This window comes from Nicotiana tomentosiformis, chromosome 12 (assembly GCF_000390325.3).
Source record: "Nicotiana tomentosiformis chromosome 12, ASM39032v3, whole genome shotgun sequence".
NCBI classification, from domain to species: domain Eukaryota; kingdom Viridiplantae; phylum Streptophyta; class Magnoliopsida; order Solanales; family Solanaceae; genus Nicotiana; species Nicotiana tomentosiformis.
The window spans coordinates 3,664,493-3,691,250 of record NC_090823.1 but is presented as its reverse complement, the minus strand read 5'-3'; the positions used below and the strand labels follow the sequence as shown (position 1 = coordinate 3,691,250).

Sequence of the window (26,758 nt, the reverse complement as noted above, 5' to 3'; positions counted from 1 at the left end):
TCTTACCTTACCGGGGCCGGTGGCAGCGGTCCGATTATATCCATCCCCCACTCCATGAACGACCATGGTGACAAAACTGAGTGCAGTGGCTCTGCTAGTTGATGTACTAACAGTGCGTAGTGTTGACATTTATCACATTTTTTAACATAAGCCTTGGCGTCTTGTTCCATCCGGGGCCAGTATTATCCTGCCCTAATTAATTTCAACACTAAGGAATCCGCGCCTGAGTGATTTTTGCAGATCCCTTCATGGACTTCTCGCATAACATAGTTAGCTTCGGAAGCTCCCAAACATTGGGTCAATGGACGTTGGAAAGATCTTATGTACAATTGACCTCTCTTGAAGTTGTATCGAGCTGCTTTAGTGTGCATCGCTCGAGATGCCTTAGGATCTTCAGGCAATTTTTTGTGCTCGAGATAGTAAATGATCTCATTTCTCCAATCCCAGACAAAATTGGTCGCATTTACCTCGCAATAGCTATCTGCGTCCAATACCGAATGCATAAGTTGTACAACCGTTCCAGAGTCTGATCCCTTCATTTCCGTGGACGATCCAAGATTGGCTAGTGCATCTTCTTTCGCATATTTTTCCTTCTAGATGTGCGTAATTGACCATTCCCTGAACCGAGCGAGAGCCTGGACTTTTATTACGTATTGTTGCATGCATTTATCTTTGACTTCGAAGATCCCGTAGACCTGATTTACTACCAGTTGGGAGTCACATTTGATTTCTATGACCTCGAAGTCCAGTCCTCGGGATAGCTCGAGCCCTGTAATCAAAGCTTCATACTATGTTTCATTGTTAGTCAGAGGAACAGTTCTTATGGCATGCCTTAGGGTTTCTCCCGAGGGCGTGGTTAACCTTATGCCGAGCCCGGACCCCTTCACATTGGAAGCTCCATTCGTGAACAAGGTCCAAACTGCTGATGTTGATTCTGACACCATTACTGCTTCTTTGGTAACCAAAGGTAACAGTCCCGGACTGAAATCGACCACAAAGTCAGCAAAAACTTATGACTTAATCGATGTCCTAGGTTTATATTCTATGCCGAATTCACTCATTTTGACTGCCCACTTGGATAGCCTACCTGAGGGTTCAAGTTTATGAAGAATATTTCGTAGTGCAAAAGTGGTCACCACATCTATCGGGTGGCATTGAAAATAAGGCCATAGTTTTCGAGCGGCGACTACAAGGGCTAAGGCCCTTTTTTTCAAATGTGGGTAGCGAGTTTCTGCTCCCGTCAAAATTTTACTTAAATAATATATATGAGATTTCATACCTTCGTCCTCACATACTAAAATGGTACTTACTTATACCTCCGAGACTGCTAAGTAGATCAACAGTTGCTCTCCTTCCTATGGTTTTGACAATAATGGAGGACTTGACAAATAACTTTTCAAATTCTTCAGAGCATGTTGACATTCTAGAGTCCCTTCGAAATTATTCTTCTTTTTTAGGAGTGCAAAGAAATGATGGCACTTTTTCGAAGACTTGAAAATGAATCTACTCAAAGCGACCAGTCACCTTGTCAGCCTTTGAACCTCTTTTACGCTTGATAACTTATATGGTATGTATTCGATGGATTTAATTTTGTCGGGGTTAACCTCGATCCCCCTTTGTGACACACGAAATTAGGAACTTACTGTAGCTGACCTCGAATGGACACTTCTCAGTGTTAAGCTTTATGTTATGCTTCCTTAAGATGTCAAAGGTTTATTGCAGGTGTTTAAGATGATCACCTGCATTCAAAGACTTAACCAACATATCATCTATGTAAACCTTCATAGTTTCCCTATTTATTTCTTAAATAATTTTTGTACAAGCCGCTGGTAAGTGGCTCCGATATTTTTTAGCCCGAAAGGCATAACATTATAACAATATGTGCCGAAGTTCGTTATGAACGAAGTTTTTCCTGATCCTTTGAGTTCATCTTAATTTGGATGTATCGGAAATACGCATCGAGGAAACTCATTAACTCATGCCCGTCAGTGGCATAATTCATTTGATCAATGTTTGGCAATGGAAATGAGTCTTTTGGGCATGCCTTATTCAAATCCTTATAGTCTACGAACATGCAAAATTTATTATTCTTACTACTACATTAGCTAGTCAGTCAGGATACTTTATCTCTCGGATTGAACTGATATCAAACAAGCGAGTTACCTCTTCTTTGACAAATTTGTTTCTGACCTCGGCAATAGGACGTTTTTTCTGTCTTACCGGAGGGATGTTAGTACATAGGCTAAGTTTGTGCACGGCTACTTCTGGTGGGATACTTGTCATATCCTCATGCAACCTCACAAAACAATCAACATTAAATTTAAGAAATTAGATAAATCCAGACCTGGGCTCGGGGTTCAGTCATGTCCCCAAGTGGAACCTCCATTCCAAGAACTTTTCGAATAATGCAACTTGTTCAAGTTCTTCCGATGTGGATTTTGTTGCGTCCGTTTCTTCTGGTACCTGGAAATATCTTGGTACCTGATAGGATTCTAACGACTCCTCCCCTGGTCAACTTTGCTCGGATCGGGAGCATGCGCCAGTTCCTGCAATTGCTATGCTGCATGCTCCTTCCCTTTGCTACTGGACACTAAGATTGCATTTATCTCCCTTGTTGCCGGTTGGTCCCCTCTTATTTGTTTAATTCCCTCTAGAGTTGAGAGTTTTAGCAATTGATAATATGTTGATAGCACAACCTTTAACTCGTGTAACCACGGCCTTCCCATGATAATATTATAGCCCACATCATCGTCCACCACCTCAGTCCCAGGATTCAACCCTTTAGTAAATGCTTCTGCGGCCCATTCATCTGGTATGACTAGGAGCAGCATACTTTCTTTCTGGATTCGGGTCACAAACCCCCAGTATTTCGGACTCTCCTTGTGTGATCCTAAATATATCGGCCTTTCGGGCATGTACCTTTCTGGCCCCAACATGGGCCTTAATAAAAGAATCTGCGATTATCTCGAAGGAATCTATGGAATGCTCGAGCAAGAGTAAATACCATGACAGGGCCTCATTCGTGAGGGTCTCCCCGAATTTCTTCAATAAGACTGACTCAATCTCGTGTTGAGCCAAATCGTTTCCCTTCACTGTCATTGTATAGGTGATGATATGCTCTTGAGGATCTGAAGTCCCATCATACTTCGTCACATCTGGAATCTTAAACCGCTTCAGGATCAATTCTGGTGTCGCGTTGGTCTGAACGACAATTGGGTGTACTTCTTTGAATCCGGTCCTTTTAATATTGGCGGTGTGCCCAGAATTTGAACCATTCGGCCGTTTATTTCCCTCATAAACCACATGAGTTCGATTTTAAAGGGATCATTCTCATTGTTGTTATCGTATTCGCTATTGTCCCCCTCCTCCCCCGGTCCTGTCAAAGCCGTCTTCACCCCTCGGGGTGTTGTTATTGACCCTCTGCGTTATTTGATTTTCAAGAGCACCAGGAGGAACTGAACCTCGTCCATTCGCGTTGTTGTAAGCACCCGACAACGCATGCCTTAACTCTGTCATAACCTGATCCTGCCATGAGAGATGGCCCATAATGGCCTTTTTTTGCTCCCTAAGGATCCTTACTTTTTCAACGATGTGCTCGTCTTCAGCATCATTAGGAGTTTCCTCTCGAACGTGTCGTGGATATTGCCCGCCATGAACCGGCGTGGCCTCATACCCCTCGTTGCGGGTATCACTGATGGAATCTTTGTGCTGAGGCTGATTTCCTTCGGCCTCAATGTTGTGTGCGATGCTGACATCGTTATCTGGCATTTTTTATGATTTTTTCTAGGAACAAAGAATCAAACAAGTTAGTAATAGATGCAATGATCAATTCAATTACACAACTGCCTAAGCCCCACGGTGGGCGCCAAACTATTTACCCGTAAAATGGTACAGTTAAATTTATACATGGGTTATAGACAAATGAATCAATTTGACCCTAAAATAATAAATGAATTAAACAAAAATATAAGACTTAGCCTTGAAATCGAGATAAAACAGCAGGAATCTTGATTCCGGGAGCAGGCTTCCGGAGGCAGTAAGAACAATATTAATGAGCAAGAAAATAAAATAATATTAAGCTTTTGAGCAGAGTATAATATTAGTTTGTCAGAAAATTCGTCTCATTTACAATGATTGTATAGTTCACTATTTACAGTTGCACCTAGGGAACAATGTCCTAGGATCAAACTCCTCTTTAATGACAATTATGAGGGCCATTGAAGAATGTGTAATGGTAGGCAATGAATGTCATATTCATTGTAAATGATCATATACTTAATGTTGTATAATATTCTCCATTAAGTGCTACCGGGTGGCATGTATTTATTTTACCTTTATGAATACCATTTTCTCCGATAACAAACGAGATTGTTACCTTCGGACCCGATTGTCTTCTGTCTTCGGCTCCACGTGTCACTTTCTCATGCGATCATTTAATATGAGCATATTTTACCCTATACAATAGTATGTATGTAGAGCTTACCCTTATCTTTGTGAAGATATAGAGGTCGAGCGGGTTCAAGGTGTGTAAGGGGGGTTCTGGGATCGAATCCAATTTAAGAGGTTTCCCAATTAATTTTGTAATCCGTACTTAGAATGGAGTGTGTGCAATTGAAGGCCAAGACCATCTTTGTTTCAAATTAAATATCATCCTTCAAATTTTTTATTCTCATGTTCTCTCCTTTGTCATTTTACTATGTCACTTTACTTCTTTTTCTGTTCTCTTTTCTCTGCAAATAACTTCTTATTTATAACAAGGAAAACTCTAGATTTATTTAAATATCTTAGAGTTAATAAATATTTGTTAAATTAATTTTTTTGAAGTAAAATTTGTTAAATTAAATAGATAAATTTCTTAAAATAGAGATAAATAATCTTTTTTAACCTTCATAAATATTTTTCAGGTTTGTTAAAATTATAGAGTACCAACTTTAAAATGACTTCACTTTGAGATTTTATTAAGATCAAAAGGATAATAAAATGATCAAACTCTACTTGTCGTACGCGACACCACTTATGCTATTAGACATGTTCGTCTTTGACTGAACCCGTTTGCGTAAAATTCTGGGTCTGCTGCTGAATACGGAAGTAATACTAATACTACTGGTAAGCAGAATAGTGAAACTAGATTACCATTTAGCACAATTACAAACATCCACTGTGCTATATAAACATCAGAAGCAAACACAAATCCTAGCCCTTACCTTGATTCAGCTGTTTCAATACGACTCCAATATCTCCTATCGTCAACTCCCGTTATAGCCAAGCCTTCAGAAGATATTGAAAAACAAACTCTACGTGTTCGCTTATCTAACCAATTAACCAAACCTTTTGCAGACATTTCAAAATCACTATAACCATCAGCATTCATCTTCCGCAAGAAAATTTTTGAGGCTTTGTATTGCCAGCTTATAGATATAATGCTCCTGAAAGCTGATTTCGACTATTTCATTTAAACAATCCTTGATATTACTTTTCAAGAATCTAAATGAACAATTATTATCTTTGAAGATTTTTTTTTCATATTACAGAATGACCAAAATCATTCAACTGGATGAATCCTATACATCCCCTGCTCTATTCAGATCCCAATAAATTCAATATTTGAAGGATTAATCATATTATAAATAATTTTCGCTTTTAACCTGCAACAACCCTCCTCCTTTATTCAAACTTAAAAAAATACAAAGATTTAAATTTTACAATAAACCCACATGCACATATGGAGACACATATCCATTCTTTGGTCAAATGAAGAAAAATGACCCCTTTAAACAAAAATAGATCTACCCTAAGCAATTGTTTGGGTGGTTGTTACACATCATTTCTTAATATATTATATCATACTATGTTATATCATATTGTTGTCTTAATGAGAAGAAATAATGTAACTAGGTGACCACACGAAATCAGTCGTTACATAAAAGGGGTCTTTTTATATCACGTAACAACGGATTTAGCAATAAAATTTAAATAACAATCACAATCACAATAAACATCGTATAAGAGGAGTAAAGATTGGCCCTATTTGAACAAAAATAAAATAAAATGATTAATTTTACAATAAACCGAGCTCCCACAACGAACAACACAATATTATATGTGAAGAAATTTTTTTCTCACCAAATAGTAAAGAGGTGAGCCCATTATCCATTGTTATGACACTTATATCGGTAATTTCTTAGTTAAAAAGATGAGACACAAAAGAATATATTTTCTGACATGTGGATCAATCGAATGTGATGATAGCTAATTTAGAGAATATGAGTTGAAATTAAAAAATAAAATAGTAAAAAATCTGAAAAAAAGAATATACATAAAAAGGGTAGCCCAGTGCACTAAGCTCGAATCCGTGACCTTCCGGTCACATGGAAAAATAGAATTGATGAGAAGATAAATATATTAGCGGGAGAATTTTTTTATCCTAACTTACTCAATCCTAGGGCTGGGCATATATCGGGTAAAATCGATAGCCCGAACCAAAAAAAACTTATTGGGTTATCGGTATCGAATTATTGGGTTAATGGTTCGTTAATGATTTTGTGTTATTTTACTATTGAGTTATCGGTTCGGATCTCGATTTGCCCAATTTTATTAACGATTTAACCGATAACTCAATAAGTTTTATCAAAATTATAATTTTACACTTAGGTATATAAATCACCTTAGGACTTCATTCTTTTTTAGTATTATGTTTGGACTTCTTAATTTTCAAAGTTCAATTGCTACTATTTTATATTGTTTGTACTATGATTGCACAAGTGGACTTGAGCAAACCTCTTAATTCCTCGTATGGCTTTTGCGATTATGGTCCTCTAATATTCCTAGTGCTCAGTATATCCTGCTGATTGATCCTCCCAATGGATTCTCCGAGTAGTCTGGAGTATGCATACCACTTTTCCAGAATATGTTATTGCTCTTGCTATAATTGTTGGATAAATATATTTTACGGTATCGGTATATTTAATATTTCTCTCTTAAACAATAAAATATTGTTGCGTTTGATGAAAAAAAATTAATAATGAGTTATTTATTTATTGTCTTGGTAGGATACAAGTTAATATGGTGTATTTATTCTCTTTCATTTCATAATATCACTAGTATTAGAGTACGCGTGTTGCACATGTACCATATCAGTAAAATATATACGCTAAAAATAATAAAATAATATTTAAAATATATAATTGGGATAATTCAAAAAAATTTAGTGTGAATTAAGACTAATACAAAGAATTATAATTGAATTATAGTTAGTTTGGACAATTCAAATAAGGAAATGATTTATGTATAAATCTCTCTATTTATTCCTAAATATTAATTTTCACCATAGTTCAAATAAGAAATTTTTATTTAATTTTAAAGTATTACAGATTAGGAAAATAAACTTTAATATTAATGAGCTTTAAATAAGGAAGTTTATATAAAATAAAAATTTAATTGCTTTTAGAATCCTAATATTTAGGATTCTCTATATAATTCAAATATGGAAAATACAATAATTAGAGTTATAGTTGATTTCAATCTCTAAGATATTAGAAAAATAATTAAATTACTATTTTGTTCAGTGCAAACTCTATTTGTAAAGGGTAAAAAAAGCGAACGACATTTTGTTAAGAGTCTTTGTGCTTTTAATATAGTATATAGATATATATAGATATAAATTAGTGTTCATTCGTTTGTGAATATATGAACCAACCAACTTTTTGATGATGGTAGACATGTGTCCATGAAACTTTTACTCACTCCTTAGAACATAATTGAAGGGATCAAAATTATAAGAAATAAATAGCGTTATACACTACACTTTTTCCTCTAATTAAGTTATTTTATCGGATAAACCGATAACTAAACCGATAATGATCCATAATTGATTAACCGATAACCAATATCTTATTGGTTCGGTTATCGATTGATAAGATATAACATTCACAATAGAACCGAACCGAATTTATCAATAATTATATAAATAAAAATTATATATATATATATATATAATGTTACGCTAGTAGTGCTTTTTGGGCCCTTAAATATTTAGGGGTTCCGAGAAAAGAAGTCGAATTTGGGAAGGTGTGGATCCTCGATCCGAGTTTTGAATGGAGTTTCAATTTGGTGAGATGCCGCCGGCTCCAGGTACAAGCTCAGGACCGGCGATGATGCCTCCTGGTACAAGCGGTAGCAGCGGAGGACCGGCTCCGCCGCTGCCACCGCCTTCTTATACTGTTTTGCCGCCCTTGATGCCGCCGCCTCCAGGTACAAGCTCAGGACCGGCGATGATGCCTCCTGGTACAAGCGGTAGTAGCGGATGACCGGCTCCGCCTTCTTATACTGTTTTGCCGACGGAGGCTCAGCTTGAAGAGAAAGCTAGGAAATGGATGCAGCTTAACTCTAAGCGGTATAGCGATAAGCGTAAATTTGGATTTGTGGAGACGCAAAAGGAAGATATGCCTCCGGAGCATGTTCGCAAGATTATTAGGTAATTTTTTTTTTGTTGCCTTTTTGCTAGTTAAATTTGTGCATTTTAGGTGTATTTTATCAGAAAATACAGGCAATCTATTTCTGAGGTGTTGTGCTTTAGTTTATTAGGTAATTCTTTGCGTTGTCAGTAAATGCATTAGTAGGTGTGAGTTAAATCAGAAAATAGTGGATATATATAATACACACATATATAGGAGGTGTTTAAATCAACAATGTGGTTTCTGGAGTTTTAATATCTGGGGCCTCATGACTATCTTTGTTGTTTTAAATTGTGTGTAAATGAATTTAAACACTTGCACAATGGGAGCAACCAACTTCTCGAACACCTGGAAAGTAGAACCTGAAATCATTCAAGTATGGGGGCTGTTAAAAATTAAAAAGATAGAATGAAGGAAAAAACAACTTGTTACCTGAGTGAATTCTGATAGGATAGTAGTCCAAGTGCCTTAATCCATACCTATATTAAGTTCAGATGTCAGTATAGAAGAACTGGGGTTTTCTACATTGTCTCAACATCACCTTTACTTTTACAAATCATGACTTTGGTGATGATGTTTGCTCAGCTTTATAAACAACAACAACAACAACAACCCAGTATAATCCCACAAGCGGGGTATGAGGAGGGTAGAGTGTCCGCAGACCTTACCTATACCATGGGGGTAGAGAGGTTGTTTCCGAAAGACTCTCGGCACAAGAAGATGAAATAAAACATTAGATCAGTAATAACAACATATGCCAGAAAGATAGTACCAGCGAACTAAGAATCAAAAAAATAAATGGAAAAAGCAATATCAATAATCAGTACAGTGGCAAGGTACTAGGAAACCGGAGTGGAAAAATAGTATGAACATAACATGTACCTCTAGAATACTAAAACAAGACATTAACCAACTAGCCTTACACCCAGAACGGAGTAGAAAAACGCTCAACTACTTACTAACCTTCAGCCCTAATATTCGCTCTCCATACCTTCCTATCAAGGGTCATGTACTCGGTGAGCTGGAGTCACGCCAACCACCCTCAACCTCTTCTCATACCCGTTAAGGCTAATCGCTCGCACATCCTAACCGGAGAATCTAGGCTTCTCCTCTACACATGCCCGAACCATTTAACCCCCTCTTCCCGCATTTTGTCTTCTATGGGAGCCACACCCACCTTTGTCCGAATATCTTAATTTCTAATCTTATCCAACCTAGTGTGCCCGTACATTCATCTCAACATCCTCATTTATGCTACTTTCATTTTCTTGTATCTTGACTGGCCAACACTTTGCCCCATATAACATGGCCGGTCTAACCACTGCTCTATAAAACTTGCCTTTAAGTTCCAGGGGCACTTTTTTGTCACATAAAACGCCAGATGCTAACCTCTAATTCATTCATCCTGCCCCTATACAATGTGTGACATCCTCGTCGATCTCCTTGTTCCCCTGGATAATCGACCCAAGGTACTTAAAACTTTCTTTCTTGGTGATGACTTGTGAATCAAGCCTCATGTCCCTGTCCGCTCCCCCTGTCGCGACGCTGAACTTGCACTCCAAGTGCTCTGTCTTAGTCCTGTTCAACTTGAAACCCTTAGACTCAAAGGTCTGTCTCCAAACCTCCAGTATCTTGTCAACACCGCTGTCACGCCCCAAGCTCGGGGAGCGCGACCGCTGCTCAATTGAGATACCCGGTCAAGCAAGTCGACTTGATGCCTTCTGCCCAACCTTACCCATGAACAATATAAGAATCAGTAACAAGAGATAGACAGGAGAAGAGTAAAGTGTTCCACATTCTTTTTCCATTACTCAAAGGAAATTCATTTACAATTTCCAAAATATTACAAGTTCATAGTTATGAGGGAAAATATGATTGACAAATACCAACACTTCTAGTTCATTACCCAACATTGAACACCATCCACAACATGTCTACGGAGCCTCTAAGTATAACAGAAGAGTAGTATGGAATTGCAGGCGACAAGGCCCCGGCTATACCTCAAAACACAACGTGCAAAATCAAATGTCATAGGGCCCCGAAGTAGAATAGGGCTTACTGCGTCTGCTGAGTAGAGGGTAACTGCTAACGAGGAACAAAGCTGCCTGCTGACTAACCACCTGCATCTATTAAAGATGCAGCGCCCCCGGCAAAAGGGACGTTACTACATATGGAATAGTACTAGTATGTAAAGCTAAATACCCTCTCATGAAATAGAATACCAATATAATAAATGAATAATCATGAAAAGCAACAAGGTAAAACCAATGGTGTCCAAATGCCAAGGTAATACATACCAATTTTCACAATAATTATTTTTGGTTGGGAGATCATTAGCCTCCGATCATCACACCATACACGAGGCATGGAGTTCGATCACAAACTCGATCGACTGAGCCATCTCTCCACGAATCAATGTGGATTGACGTGGTGATGCAGAAAAAAGGTGTTACCAAGAGTGAGGAACCACCATGCGCGCGACATGGCATCCGATCACCACCCGATCAGCTAGGGCGTCTCCCCACATATGCCGTGTGAGTCGACATCAAATCCAGGGCTATCAACATATCAATCTCATCCCAATTAAGGGGAATAATGACAATCCACTCCTACACCATGTGTAGTTTCGGGTCTGGGCTGTTACGACCCACCCTTCCTCGGCTCGCTAATGATATTCTCAAAAATATTTTTGTATGCAAAGGAAACAAAAATACAAATGCATTCATTTCATGACCTTTCATACCATATATAGTTTCATTTGTACTTTCAACCACTCACAACATCATTGTTTCATTGGCTCTCTTGGCCATACATAGAGTTATCTATTCAAGGCACGATGACCGTATTTCATATTTCACACTTTCACTTCTTTACTTTCAATGACCATGATCATAAACATCAACATATAGAACATTCCGGAAATCATAGCTTTCAATTCCTTAGTAATGAAAGCTTTAAACACAATGGATTTCTTTCAAAAGAAATGGAGCAAAATGATTGGCAATCGAAGCACAAGTTAAAATCATAAACGGATGATCCACCATTTATTTTTGAAATACTTCTCTCAAATGGCATTGCACAGTTTCAACTCATGAGTAAATAAGAACTCAAAACACATTGGAAATACTTACAAAGGAGAGCACGATGATTTACGAGTGAAACATGGATTCAAATCATATGCATTAGTAAAAAAAACCATATTTGAACATTTTCCCACTTAGGGGAGCATAATATGATAAGGGAAGTTTGAACATGACTTGAGTACATAAGCTTTTAAGCAAATCTATTTTCGGAATCAATTTGTAACAATTGGAACGAGAGTTTGAACAAACCATATTTAGAACTTCCGAGGAACTCATGGATTCCAATTCTAGAAAGGGAGTTTAGCCAACATACCTTCCTTGCCTTCCTTAGGTTACTACAACGTCCCAATACTTCTAGCAATTTCAATCTATCGGAAGATAGGGAAAATCGAATACTAATTAGAAGGATTCTCATAATATAAGTCTCTTGGGAATTTTGTCAAACACCTACTATGCAAAATCGACTACAAAGCTCTACAATATAAATCCCTTCCTCCCTCAACCAATTTCAACAAGAAACTACCCAAAATAGTTTAACAACCCCACATACTACCTCCTATTGGCACATGCATGGCCCATCTCCAGCCCCACAACATACTTAGACCCATAACTTCTTGCATGAAAACTTAGGAGAAGTACTTACCCGGATAGATGATGGTTTAGTGAGTGGCTTCCATGATTCTTGAAGATTGGGGCAAGAATGAATGATCAAAATTGCTAGGTCTTCTCCCCCTCTCTCTCTCTCTCTCTCTCTCTCTCTCTCTCAGATACTCTCCTTTCTCTAAAACATCAGATTTTTGCCTTCAAAACAAGCCCCAAAGGCTTTTAATCAAAATGGGGTCGGGTTATAAAAATAGAAAATGGAACCTCCGAACTTAACTCTGCGGTCGCAGAGTGGACTGCAGAACATGCAAAAATGGTCCCAAAAACTGGACTGGCCTGGTCAAATCTATGGCAGGTTTGCGGTCCGCAGACCAGTTATGCGGCCGCGAAATGGATTGCAGAATCACCCTTCGAAATTTTTCATACGAAATCTACGACGAAAGTGCGTACTGTGAAACGATTATGCGGTCGCATAATGGACCGCACAATGATCTTCAAAATTCAACTATTTTTCTGCTCAACTCCGCGATGGGTATGCGGCCCGCAGAATGGATCTGCGGCCCGCAGAATGGATCTGCGGTCGTGAAACTGACCGCAGAACTGCCTCCTTTTGCAAAATTTTCACCAACTCTTCAATACATTCTTCAACCCAAAAAGTCCTTATCGCGGCGAGCTTGCAAGCACGTTAGCCTATCTCGGCACCACAAAACCTTAAATTCCTTGGCGAAAATTTTACGGGGCCTTACAACCGCCTCACGTCTCATAAATCAGAACTATATCATTAGCAAATAACATACACCATGGCACCTCTCCTAGATATGGTGCGTCAGTGCGTCCATCGCCAGGGCAAATAAGAAAGGGTTGAGGGTAGATCCTTGGTGTAACCCCATAACCACCGGAAAATGCTTCGAGTCTCCTCCTACTGTCCTAACCCGAGTCTTGGCTCCATCATACATGTCCTTAATCACACTAATGCATGCTACCGGAACACCTTTTACCTCCCAGCGTATCCAAAGAACCTCCTTTGGGACCTTGTCTTATGCTTTCTCTTGGTCAATAAACACCATGTGTAGATCCTTCTTCGTATCCCTGTACTGTTCCTCCAACCTCCTGATAAGCTGGATAGCTTCCGTAGTTGAACGACCATGAATCCGAATTTGTTCTCGGATATAGACATGGACCTCCTCACCCTCATTTGCTCAGCTTTATGAAGTGTGATATTGTTGTGTTTTTCTCTCCTTTGCTTATCGAGCTCATACATCTTGCAGGGACCATGGGGATATGTCATCAAAAAAATATCGTCATGATAAACGTGTGTATCTCGGAGCTCTTAAATTTGTCCCTCATGCTGTTTACAAACTTCTCGAGAACATGCCTATGCCGTGGGAGCAGGTACTTCCTACTGTCTTGCTGATTGTTTTATTTTGACAAATCGTGCCGTGCCGTGTCTTGTTGTAGTAGTTGAATCCACATTTTGTTCTGTAATGCTTTTGTTTTAACAGGTTCGAGATGTGAAAATCCTGTACCATATTACTGGTGCTATTACATTTGTTAATGAGATACCATGGGTTGTTGAACCTATATATCTGGCTCAGGTATGCTACTGGACCCCTGCTTTGGTTTCTTTCTAACTCCACTAAACGATATGTTTTGGACTGATTCATAATCATGAAATCTGCAGTGGGGCACTATGTGGATCATGATGAGGAGGGAGAAGAGAGACCGGCGCCATTTCAAGAGAATGCGTTTTCCTCCTTTTGACGATGAGGAGCCTCCATTAGATTATGCTGATAATCTTTTGGATGTTGATCCGTTGGAGCCAATCCAGTTGGAGTTGGATGAAGAAGAAGATTCAGCTGTTTATAACTGGTTTTATGACCATAAGCCACTGGTGAAAACAAAGCTTATTAACGGTCCTAGTTACCGCAGGTGGCATTTGTCCCTCCCTATAATGGCTACACTTCACCGGCTGGCTGGACAGCTGCTTTCAGATCTGACTGATCGCAATTACTTCTACTTATTTGATATGGAGTCCTTTTTCACTGCTAAAGCATTGAATATGTGCATACCTGGTAAGGAATATGCTCAATTGAGTGGTTAGTTATATGTTTCCGTCTTCTAAGTTCTTAGCTATTTGGTGTGCCCATAAAATGCTAGTGGTCTGAACTGCTTCAGCTTGCCTAGCTGAAGATCAGTATCCTCCCATTAAATTCTAAGTTTTCTTTTTCTGCCTAGTATCTGCGTAATCTTATCGAGAAGGTATACCTGAGTGCTAGGTAATTCAGGAACCAATTATGATATTGGTGAGTTCTCCCATCTGTTCAGTATTTGTTTGGCTATTTCCATGTTCGCCCTGCATATTTGGCTATCCTCTCCTAATTTAGGTAATGTGTGACATTCCAACAGGATCGCCTTCTAGCATCACTTTTTGTCCATTTTTTCCTGGCCTTGGGTGGCTGGATTAGGGAATAAATTTTCATGGTATGTGTTGAGGCGTAGTTATTTTTGTTGTATTGAATCTTCATGGTTGGTGGACTGTTTCCATTAAGAAGCTTCTTTCTGCTGCAGGTGGGCCCAAGTTTGAACCTTTATATCGTGACATGGAGAAAGGAGATGAAGACTGGAATGAGTTTAATGATATCAACAAATTGATCATCAGGTCACCGCTGAGGACAGAGTACAGAATTGCCTTCCCTCACCTCTATAACAACAGACCAAGAAAGGTGAAGCTTGGTATATATCACACTCCGATGATCATGTACATAAAAACAGAGGATCCAGATCTACCTGCTTTCTATTATGATCCGCTTATACATCCCATAGTCACCAAGGACCGTCGAGAGAAGAAAGTTCATGAGGATGACGATGATGATGACTTTACCTTGCCTGAGGGTGTTGAGTCATTGCTGAATGAGACTCCAATCTATACTGATACTACTGCTGCTGGTATTTCCCTGTTGTTTGCCCCACGCCCATTTAACATGAGATCTGGTCGGACAAGACGTGCTGAAGATATACCCCTTGTGTCAGATTGGTTTAAGGAGCATTGGTGTGGTTCCATCTTCACTTTTACTTTTGTTGTAGCAAGCTAATCTTTATACCGTAAATGTATCTAACTATCTATTTTGATTTCCTCCAGTCCTCCATCATATCCTGTCAAGGTGCGTGTCAGTTATCAGAAGTTATTGAAATGTTTTGTGTTGAATGAGCTGCATCACAGACCTCCCAAGGCCCAGAAGAAGAAGCATCTCTTCCGCTCACTTCAAGCCACAAAATTTTTCCAAACCACAGAACTTGATTGGGCTGAAGCTGGTCTCCAAGTTTGCAAGCAGGGATACAATATGCTGAATCTCTTGATCCATAGGAAAAACCTGAATTATCTTCACCTTGATTACAATTTTAATTTGAAGCCTGTTAAGACACTAACTACAAAGGAACGTAAGAAATCCTGGTTTGGTAATGCTTTCCACCTTTGTCGTGAAATTCTGCGTTTGACAAAGTTAGTTGTTGATGCCAATGTTCAGTTCCGTCTGGGAAATGTTGATGCATTTCAGCTGGCAGATGGCTTACAATATATTTTTTCACATGTGGGTCAGTTGACGGGTATGTACCGTTACAAGTACAGGCTTATGAGGCAGATTCGAATGTGCAAGGATTTGAAACATTTGATCTATTATCGATTCAATACTGGGCCAGTTGGAAAAGGTCCTGGTTGTGGTTTCTGGGCACCTATGTGGAGGGTGTGGTTATTCTTCCTTCGTGGTATAGTGCCTCTTTTGGAACGATGGTTAGGAAATTTACTGGCGAGGCAATTTGAGGGTCGCCATTCAAAGGGGGTGTGGCCAAAACTGTCACAAAGCAACGTGTTGAAAGTCACTTTGACTTGGAGCTCCGTGCTGCAGTAATGCATGATGTCCTTGATGCTATGCCAGGTGATAATCTTCTACTATTGATTGTCTGTCTTTCTTGGGATGCTTTCGTTTCTTTACATTACTCGAACCAACTCTTTTTGCTAATATAGTGCCTCTTTACTTTAGAGGGTATCAAGCAAAATAAAGCGAGAACCATTTTGCAGCATCTAAGTGAAGCATGGCGTTGTTGGAAGGCAAATATTCCTTGGAAGGTACTATTCTTCTCCTTTTCCCCTCTTCTGTAACAATGAGTTTCGCTTTAGACTACACATCTATTTGATTAATTCTTTTGGCTATTTGTTTTATTAGGTCCCAGGTTTGCCTGTTCCTATTGAGAACATGATTCTCCGCTATGTCAAATCAAAAGCTGATTGGTGAACAAATGTTGCTCACTACAACCGTGAACGTATAAGAAGAGGAGCAACTGTTGACAAGACTGTGTGTCGTAAAAACCTTGGAAGATTGACTCGCCTTTGGCTGAAGGCTGAACAGGTGAGCTTTACTGATATTATCTGTGGGTTTTCTTTTACTCAAAAAATTGCATTGGTGTTATAATATCTGCTTATTGTAGATAAGCTTGGTGGTAATTCATGTTGCTTTGTGGTTTCCTTCAATTAACAGGAGCGGCAACATTACTACTTGAAAGACGGCCCATATGTTACTCCAGAAGAAGCAGTAGCTATTTATGCTACCACTGTGCATTGGTTGGAGTCGAGGAAGTTTTCTCCTATTCCATTCCCTCCATTGTCATACAAGCATGATACGAAGCTACTTATCCTTGCTCTTGAGAGACTGAAAGAATCTTACAGTGTGGCTGTGAGGTTAAACCAGCAGCAAAGAGAAGAGTTGGGCCTCATTGAGCAAGCTTATGATAATCCGCATGAGGCATTGTCAAGGATTAAGCGTCACCTACTTACTCAGCGTGCCTTCAAAGAAGTAAGTTTTACTATTTGAAATACATTTTTGAGTGTTAAGGAGCTCAATGTACTGATTTGGTGGGAGCAACTATGATCTTGTTACATTTTCCTAGGTTTATAAAGTTTATATCCTATGGGGTCGTTTGGTTTGAAGATAAGTTATGCTGAGATTAGTTATGTTGTGACTAGTTATCCTGGTATTATTTCTTATTGGCTGTTTGGTATGTTGTTTTAATCCTGGGATTGTCAATTTTACTGCTTTATCTTGGGATTACTATTCCACTCCACCATCTGGCAGATATAAGTTATCCCGGTACTATTCCTAATCCTGAGATTATTTTTATCCCAGGATTATTTTTGCTTATCCATCATACCAAACGACCCCTAAGTATTTACTTAATCCAAATAGCCTAAACGAGGTTGCTGAAAGGTCATACAAGAATCAGGGATATCAGATAGTTAGACCACTCTTGCTACTGCTGCCATACCATGGTCCAATTTTCCCATAATTTTGCACAGAGAGAGATTTGGTATCATGTAAATTCTGCTGAAAAAACCTAGGTCTATGATATGTGGGAAAAAATCCTTGCTAGGATTAAATATAAATTGGAGTTACCTCTCTCTACACACATACACACACACACACATGCATTAGTTAATTGAAATTTGGGTTAGAGAAACAAGATAAGATGTGTGCTCTGATCATTTCCTGGAAGTTGCTGAAGAGAGACCTTCTAATTCAGTTTGGTAGTATCTGTAAGAATGTCTTTCTTTAAGCATGAACTGATGATTGCATTTCACAGGTTGGCATTGAGTTCATGGACTTGTACAGTTACCTGATTCCTGTTTATGAGATCGAACCACTTGAGAAGATTACTGATGCGTACCTGGACCAGTACCTATGGTATGAAGGTGATAAGCGCCATCTCTTCCCAAATTGGATTAAGCCTGCTGATTCAGAGCCACCACCACTATTAGTATATAAATGGTGTCAAGGCATAAACAATTTGCAAGGAGTATGGGACACCAGTGAAGGACAGTGTGTGGTGATGCTGCAGACAAAGTTTGAGAAATTCTTTGAAAAGATTGACCTGACCATGTTGAACAGGTATTTGTTGTTGAGAGCTGCTGGTATTAGATTTCATAACGGTTCTTTTTTCCTTTTTGGGTATTGTGTTGACCTACTTTCATTTTCTTGCAGGCTTCTGTGTTTGGTGCTGGACCACAATATTGCTGATTATGTTACTGCAAAAAACAATGTTGTGCTGTCTTACAAAGATATGAGCCACACAAACTCATACGGGCTGATACGTGGTCTTCAATTTGCTTCGTTTGTTGTACAGTACTATGGGCTTGTGTTGGATCTTTTGCTCCTAGGTTTAACTCGAGCTAGTGAAATTGCTGGTCCACCACAGATGCCTAATGAATTCATAACCTTTAGTGATACTAGAGTGGAAACGAGGCATCCTATCCGGTTGTATTCTCGCTACATTGACAAGGTGCATATATTATTTCGCTTCACTCATGAAGAGGCTCGGGACCTTATCCAAAGATATCTTACTGAGCATCCTGATCCCAACAATGAAAACATGGTTGGTTATAACAACAAGAAATGCTGGCCAAGAGACGCAAGAATGAGGCTCATGAAGCATGATGGTAATTGTCATTTAGGCTATTCTATGTTGTGCCTTAATTTCGAGTTTCTATAATTGGTGATTTTTCCTGATTGCAGGTAAAATTAATGAGAGTTGATTTATTTTCATTTTACTGTGAAACTTGACTTTCTTTTTGGTTAAATTCAATTTCAGTTAATCTTGGGAGAAGTGACTTCTGGGACATGAAGAATCGGCTGCCTAGAAGTATTACTACATTGGAGTGGGAAAACAGCTTTGTCTCTGTTTATAGCAAAGATAACCCAAACTTGCTCTTCAGCATGTACGTACATCTTTCTGTTTGTTGTCTGTTATAGCTTTTTTGCGTGGTGATATCTATTTAGAGAATCCTGTTGATTACTTGAATGATATTCTCGGGGTTGGGTGGTGATGAGGACTGGATAATTCCATATTTTGAATTCTACCCCAGAATCCTTTGTGGCTAATATCTTGGGATAGGAGTTAGAACTTATTTGTGTCTTACTCTTCCTAATTTTAGACCTGCTAAAAGTTCGCCGGAATATTCATTCGCGATGAGCTGTTAACGGCGCACACTTTCTATTAAAGTTTGAAGTGTTGAGGATCTTATTTAATGAGCTAACCTTGACATGCTTGTGTAGGTGTGGATTTGAAGTTCGGATACTGCCTAAGATAAGAATGACCCAAGAGGCATTCAGCAATACAAGAGATGGAGTCTGGAATCTACAAAATGAGCAGACTAAGGAACGCACAGCTGTTGCCTTCTTGCGTGTAGATGATGAGCACATGAAGGTGTTTGAGAATCGTGTTAGGCAGATCCTCATGTCCTCTGGTTCTACAACATTCACAAAGATTGTTAACAAATGGAACACTGCTCTTATTGGTAACATCTTGTCCTGAGTTTCTGCCTATTAATTGTTTCAAACATGAACTTTGTCACTAAGGTTTTTGGTTTACTCTTGTAGGCCTCATGACATATTTCCGTGAAGCAACAGTGCATACCCAAGAATTACTTGACCTGCTGGTCAAATGTGAAAACAAGATACAAACTCGTATTAAGATTGGTTTGAACTCAAAAATGCCCAGTAGGTAAGTTCTTGAATACGTGTGAGCGTATGGTGGAATTATTTTAATTTTCAGTAAATACATTTTCTACATCTCTTCTAATGATGAATATGCTTTAGGTTTCCTCCTGTTATTTTCTACACACCAAAGGAAATTGGAGGGCTGGGAATGTTGTCAATGGGTCACATATTGATTCCGCAGAGTGATCTTAGATATAGTCAGCAAACAGATGTTGGTGTGACACATTTCAGAAGTGGAATGAGCCATGAAGAGGACCAATTGATTCCAAATCTTTATCGATATATACAGGTGACTTTCGAAGCTGGCTTTGACTTTTCTCTTGTCCACCTAAATTAGTTTTACTAATACTAACTTATTACTCCTTGACAGCCGTGGGAGAGTGAGTTCATCGACTCTCAGAGAGTTTGGGCCGAATATGCTTTGAAAAGGCAGGAAGCCCAGGCACAGAATAGGCGTTTGACTCTTGAAGATCTGGAAGTGAGTAATTGCTATATTGATAACTTTCTCTTGCATCCTTTGGACCATTGGAATTTTTCTACACTATCTGCTACTCTGCTGTAGTTCTTAAGTGGTTTGTAGATATATCATTTGTGATATCTGGAATTTCCTTTCATTGTGGCGCCGAAAAGAAAACTTCAAAATACAAAAGCAAATCATAAGCTTAGCTTTTTTTAGGGGGGGTGATATGTGTTACTTGCAGCTTTCATGTTATTTTGGCAATTGACTGTTTGCTGGTTTTGTTAACTTTCCTCTCTTGTGATTCGTTAGGATTCATGGGATCGTGGAATACCTCGAATCAATACATTGTTCCAGAAGGATCGCCACACCCTAGCATATGACAAAGGATGGAGAGTGAGAACAGACTTTAAACAGTACCAAGTTCTTAAGCAGAATCCATTCTGGTGGACACACCAGAGGAATGATGGAAAGCTATGGAACCTGAATAACTATCGTACTGATGTGATTCAAGCTCTTGGAGGAGTTGAAGGAATTCTTGAGCATACATTATTCAAAGGAACATAGTATGCTCTCTTCCTCATTGCTCTTTGTATTTCTTTTAATATTATTGGGAGCCAATGCGTTTTTGCTCTCTGAACTGGATTGTGTGGTTTCAGTTGGCACTTTGCATAACCTTTTGGTGCAGGCTTTACTAACTTAATTTCCTTGATATTTCAGTTTCCCTACTTGGGAGGGTCTTTTCTGGGAGAAAGCTTCAGGTTTTGAGGAATCCATGAAGTACAAAAAATTGACTAATGCTCAACGATCTGGGCTTAATCAAATCCCTAATCGTAGGTTTACTCTTTGGTGGTCGCCAACAATAAATAGGGCCAATGTCTATGTTGGTTTCCAAGTACAGCTGGACCTGACCGGGATATTTATGCATGGGAAGATTCCAACTCTGAAGATATCTTTGATACAGATCTTCCGTGCACATTTGTGGCAGAAGATCCATGAGAGTGTTGTCATGGATCTTTGCCAAGTTTTGGATCAAGAGTTGGATGCATTGGAAATTGAGACTGTACAGAAGGAAACAATTCATCCAAGAAAGAGTTACAAAATGAATAGCTCATGCGCTGACATCCTCCTCTTTGCTGCCCATAGATGGCCAATGTCGAAACCTAGTCTTGTGGCCGAATCGAAGGATGTGTTTGACCAGAAGGCTAGTAACAAATACTGGATAGATGTGCAGCTTCGATGGGGTGACTATGATTCTCATGATATTGAGCGTTATACTCGAGCAAAGTTCATGGATTACACAACAGACAACATGTCTATTTATCCATCTCCTACTGGTATGTCACGTGTGCATCTAGTGATCCACTGAATTTATTTCCTTTGTCAGACAGGTTATAGTTATTTCTTTTTGCAGGTGTAATGATTGGACTTGACCTTGCTTACAACTTGCATTCCGCCTTTGGTAACTGGTTCCCTGGTTCAAAACCATTGCTTGCCCAAGCCATGAACAAGATTATGAAGGTACTTTTCCCCTTACAATCATCCATTATTTTCATGAACTGGTTTGCGTGTAGTATATGTTGCAGCTAAAAGTTTCTTAACATCCTTATGCTCCATTATGCAGTCAAATCCTGCACTCTATGTTCTGAGGGAACGCATAAGGAAAGGGTTGCAATTGTATTCTTCAGAGCCCACAGAACCATATTTATCATCTCAGAATTATGGAGAGATTTTCAGCAATCAAATTATATGGTTTGTTGATGACACAAACGTGTACCGAGTGACCATCCACAAGACCTTCGAGGGAAATTTGACGACAAAGCCCATTAATGGTGCAATTTTCATTTTCAATCCTAGGACAGGTCAACTGTTTTTGAAGGTAAGTGCAGTTCGACTGTAATTTTCTTGTTTACTCTTGGGCAAACTCCATTGTTCTCTAACTGATGTGTGTGCTGTGCTTTTCATTTACAGGTCATTCACACAAGTGTGTGGGCAGGGCAAAAGCGTCTTGGCCAACTGGCCAAGTGGAAAACAGCCGAAGAAGTGGCTGCACTTGTAAGGTCTTTGCCAGTTGAAGAACAACCGAAGCAAATTATTGTGACTCGGAAAGGGATGCTTGATCCTTTGGAGGTCCACTTGCTCGATTTTCCGAATATTGTTATCAAAGGAAGTGAGCTGCAGTTACCATTCCAGGCCTGTTTGAAGATAGAGAAATTTGGTGATCTTATACTGAAGGCTACGGAGCCACAAATGGTTCTGTTCAACATATATGATGATTGGTTGAAGAGCATCTCATCCTATACAGCATTCTCCAGGCTCATCCTCATCCTGCGTGCACTCCATGTGAACAATGAAAAGGCTAAGATGCTACTCAAGCCTGACAAGTCGGTCGTTACTGAGCCACACCACATCTGGCCTTCACTTACAGATGACCAGTGGATGAAGGTATGTTCAGGAAAATGTACCTATGCCTCCTTGAATTTGCCATGCCTTGATATTGTGAAAGAAACTTTTGTTAGGGGGACACCATTGTGTCAATTTTAATTTGATGGACTCCTTTCTGATTCTGGACTGTGCATGGTGCAGGTTGAGGTAGCGCTTAGAGATCTCATTCTCTCAGACTATGCAAAAAAGAACAATGTCAACACATCAGCATTGACGCAGTCTGAGATCCGTGATATTATACTTGGAGCTGAGATTACTCCTCCATCCCAGCAGCGCCAACAGATAGCTGAGATTGAGAAACAGGTTATAATCTTGGTCCTTCTAGTACTTATCAATGTGGGCCCCTTTGTTTTTACAGATTCAGTTGCTAATGTGCATCATCTTTTCAGGCCAAGGAAGCAAGTCAACTGACAGCGGTTACCACAAAGACCACAAATGTCCATGGTGATGAGTTGATTGTTACTACTACGAGTCCCTGCGAGCAAGCTGCCTTTGGCTCTAAAACAGATTGGCGTGTGAGAGCAATTTCTGCAACAAATCTCTATCTCCGTGTGAACCACATATATGTAAATTCAGAGGACATAAAGGTAACACTTGCTTTGCCATCTGTTGTTTAACTAGACATACTATACCTTTAGCACCTTGCTCGTAGAATCACTGTTACAATGGCAACGAATTCGGTGTTAATATTTTGGTTTTTACCTGTTTGTGCAGGAGACTGGATATACATACATCATGCCAAAGAATATTCTGAAGAAGTTCATTTGCATTGCCGATCTGCGGACACAAATTGCTGGTTACTTATATGGTGCAAGTCCACCAGATAATCCTCAGGTGAAGGAAATCCGGTGTATTGCAATGCCTCCACAGTGGGGGACACATCAGCAGGTGCATCTACCTTCCGGTCTTCCGGAGCATGATTTTCTCAATGACTTGGAGCCTTTGGGATGGATGCACGCACAACCAAATGAACTTCCTCAGTTGTCTCCACAGGTTAACTTCTATTCATCTTTGTTTTGTTGTGCAGCTTTAATGAGTTATATTTCCACGGGTTAGGTGGGATTTGTTTAGCCAATTGCTCTATGCACAGCTCTTCTAATGTGTGAATCTTTTGAATAACAGGATGTTACCTCACATGCTCGGATCCTGGAGAACAACAAACACTGGGATGGAGAGAAGTGTATTATATTGACATGCAGCTTCACACCAGGGTCTTGTTCGTTAACTGCATATAAGTTGACGCCAACTGGGTATGAATGGGGACGTGCTAATAAAGATACAGGAAGCAACCCTCATGGTTACCTGCCAACTCATTATGAGAAGGTCCAGATGCTGTTGAGTGACCGATTCCTTGGCTTTTACATGGCAAGTGTGCTAGATATATGGATTATTCAGTTGGATTTTTGATTGCTGCTCCCGTCCCGTGTTTCCTGCATCTCCCTGCTTCCTTCCATGCCATCTCCGTCTAGAACTGAATCTAAATTTAACTTTGTTGTGCAGATACCTGATAATGGTCCATGGAATTACAACTTCATGGGAGTGAAGCACACTGTTAGCATGAAGTACGGGGTGAAGTTAGGTACACCTCGGGAGTACTACAATGAGGATTACCGACCTACACATTTCCTGGAATTCAGCAATATGGAGGACGGTGACACTGCTGAGGCAGATCGGGAAGATACATTTACATAATACAATGCCATTCAAATATACGGTGGTAAGATTACCCTTAAGTCTTTGGGAAGTCAAATCGAATGGTGACTTTGTTGTGGTATGACATTATCAGCTATAATCCATAGTGTAGTGTCTGATGATATTAGATGGAACCTACAAGTTGTAAATATATCAAATGAATTTGTAGCTTGATACCACTGTATGCCTTTTATCCGAGGGCGAATGCCACTGCTCGTTTTTGTGGTTTAGAATTTAGCTCGCGCATTTTAGATGCAAAAACAAACTGTTGTTTGTACAGTAAGAGAAAGCAAATCGTGTTTTTGGTATTTTGATTTTTCCCTTAATCCTGTTGCCGTAGGGGCATTCTATGCCTAAGAGCAATGCAACTGAACAGTGTAAGGTTTAGAATGTTAATGAATTAAATGTTAGTAATGTCTTTCTCTATTCGTATTAAAGGTTTGAGATGTTGCATCAGTGCATTTTTTTTGGACATGTATAACTGTCCTGAACCAACGGGGTTGGTACTTCATGTACGGGATCCATATTAATTGTTTACTTTTTTTAGTCATATACACAGATTATATATTAACTATACATAATTATACACATATAATACATAAATTATGCATATATTATACCTTCACCGGTTATTTTTAGTTTAAGTTATTAAGTGTGCGGCTATTTGTGTTAATACTTCATGTACGTACTAATTAAGAGTAAATTTCACGCATGTTGATTCAACTTTGAGTTTGTAGCACAAAAATTATTTTTTTTATTTTTTTGTAACATAATAGTCATTTAACTTTGAGTTTGTAACATGAAGTTAATAGTTTGTATATATTTAATAAAAATTTTAAGACAAATACATAATTTGAGCCAAAACGATTGGGTTCGACTGAACTCGCGGCAGATAGTGTGGTTCCACCTCGGTCTCAACCCCCATTTCATATGTTACACTGATTTTTAGGAACATTTTGGCATATAAGTTCTAAAATCAATGTATTATTAATGTCACTAACAATGTCCTGTTACCCTCATCGACTATCATTTTTTTTAGTATTATCCATTGAGATCTTAACTTTCTGTTATATCTAATTAAGTTGTAAAACAATTGAATATTGGTTGAGCGTAAGCAAGCAACCTAACCCCAATATCTAATTCCATTTTTATAATTCGAAATATCCAAAACAAAGATGGACAAATATGGCAAAATAATACCTTCACTAATTTCAAAGACTTTTTCCACCAATCAAACATATATCTTTCCACGAATTAAAAGAACATAGTTCTTTTACTTCCAAATTTAGCCCTTAACTTGACTTATATTTATCGTTAATTGTTCTTAATAATACCCACACCTACCAGTTAACAACTGATAAATTCACTTGGCCTGGTAAAAGTCACAACTATTGGACATAGCTGCCTTATTTTTTAGGTTACTAATTCACTTACTATGAGCAATTATCACTAATATTTTATTTGTTCAAATTTTAATGTTATCTGATACATGTATTAATGGAAGATAATAGATATCCAGTAAAATAACCAAGATCTGCGCAAGGTAATTTGGACACCACCATATAAAGATAAAGAATAATTAGTGTAAATTTTGTGGCCATAACCTTATTTTCAATGTACTAATTCACTTTCTATGAATAATTATCACTAATATTTTATTTGTTTAAATTTTCATGTTATCTGATGCATGTGTGAATGGAAGGTAATAGATATCCGATAAAATAATTAAGGCATGCGCAAGGTGATTCGGACGTCACCATCATAAAGATGAAGACTAATTAATGTAAATTTTGTGGCCATAACCTTATTTTCAATGTACTAATTCACTTTCTATGAATAATTATCACTAATATTTTATTTGTTTAAATTTTCATGTTATCTGATGCATGTGTGAATGGAAGGTAATAGATATCCGATAAAATAATTAAGGCATGCGCAAGGTGATTCGGACGTCACCATCATAAAGATGAAGACTAATTAATGTAAATTTTGTGGCCATAACCTTATTTTCTATGTACTAATTCTCTTATTATGAACAATTATCACTAATCTTTCATCTGTATAAATTTGGTGGAGAGGATTATTCGGTACTGGGAGATAACAGATACTCTTTAAAATAGTTAAGCTATGTGCAAGCTGGTCCGGACATTACCGTAATTAATAAAACAATCCAATTAGTGTAAAGATTAACATAGTGTATAGAAGTTAATTAGAATAGAAAAATAATTTTCACTAAGTTGAAAGGCTTTTTCCATTTCTCTTCTCCACGAATCAGAGAACATAAACTTTTTTTTACTACCAATTCTACCCTTTAACTTGACTTATAGTAATTTTCATTAATTGATACTCACTCGTCCACCAGTTAACAGCTGATAGCTTCACTTGGCCGGCGAAAGCCACGTGGCAAACACCCACTTGTTCCACGTAAACATTAAAAAAAATCCAATTTTTAAATCAAGAAACTGACACTATCCAATACTA

General features: G+C 38.7%; 1 protein-coding gene across 1 annotated transcript; it reads left to right on the top strand.

The window, feature by feature from the left end:
• The first annotated feature begins 8,016 nt into the window (after positions 1-8,016).
• LOC104119165 (pre-mRNA-processing-splicing factor 8A-like) lies at positions 8,017-24,691 on the top strand. Its single transcript, XM_009630601.4, is given in 27 exon segments — positions 8,017-8,473; positions 13,408-13,531; positions 13,642-13,734; positions 13,821-14,211; positions 14,708-15,188; positions 15,279-15,972; positions 15,975-16,071; positions 16,177-16,262; positions 16,360-16,542; positions 16,672-16,986; positions 17,771-18,075; positions 18,169-18,623; positions 18,776-18,902; positions 19,240-19,481; positions 19,564-19,687; positions 19,783-19,972; positions 20,054-20,161; positions 20,453-20,706; positions 20,861-21,477; positions 21,555-21,661; positions 21,765-22,019; positions 22,112-22,585; positions 22,727-22,888; positions 22,975-23,172; positions 23,300-23,578; positions 23,708-23,950; positions 24,086-24,691. Coding segments are annotated over 27 exon segments (6,897 nt in total). The 5' UTR covers positions 8,017-8,372; the 3' UTR covers positions 24,278-24,691.
• Positions 24,692-26,758: the final 2,067 nt, after the last annotated feature.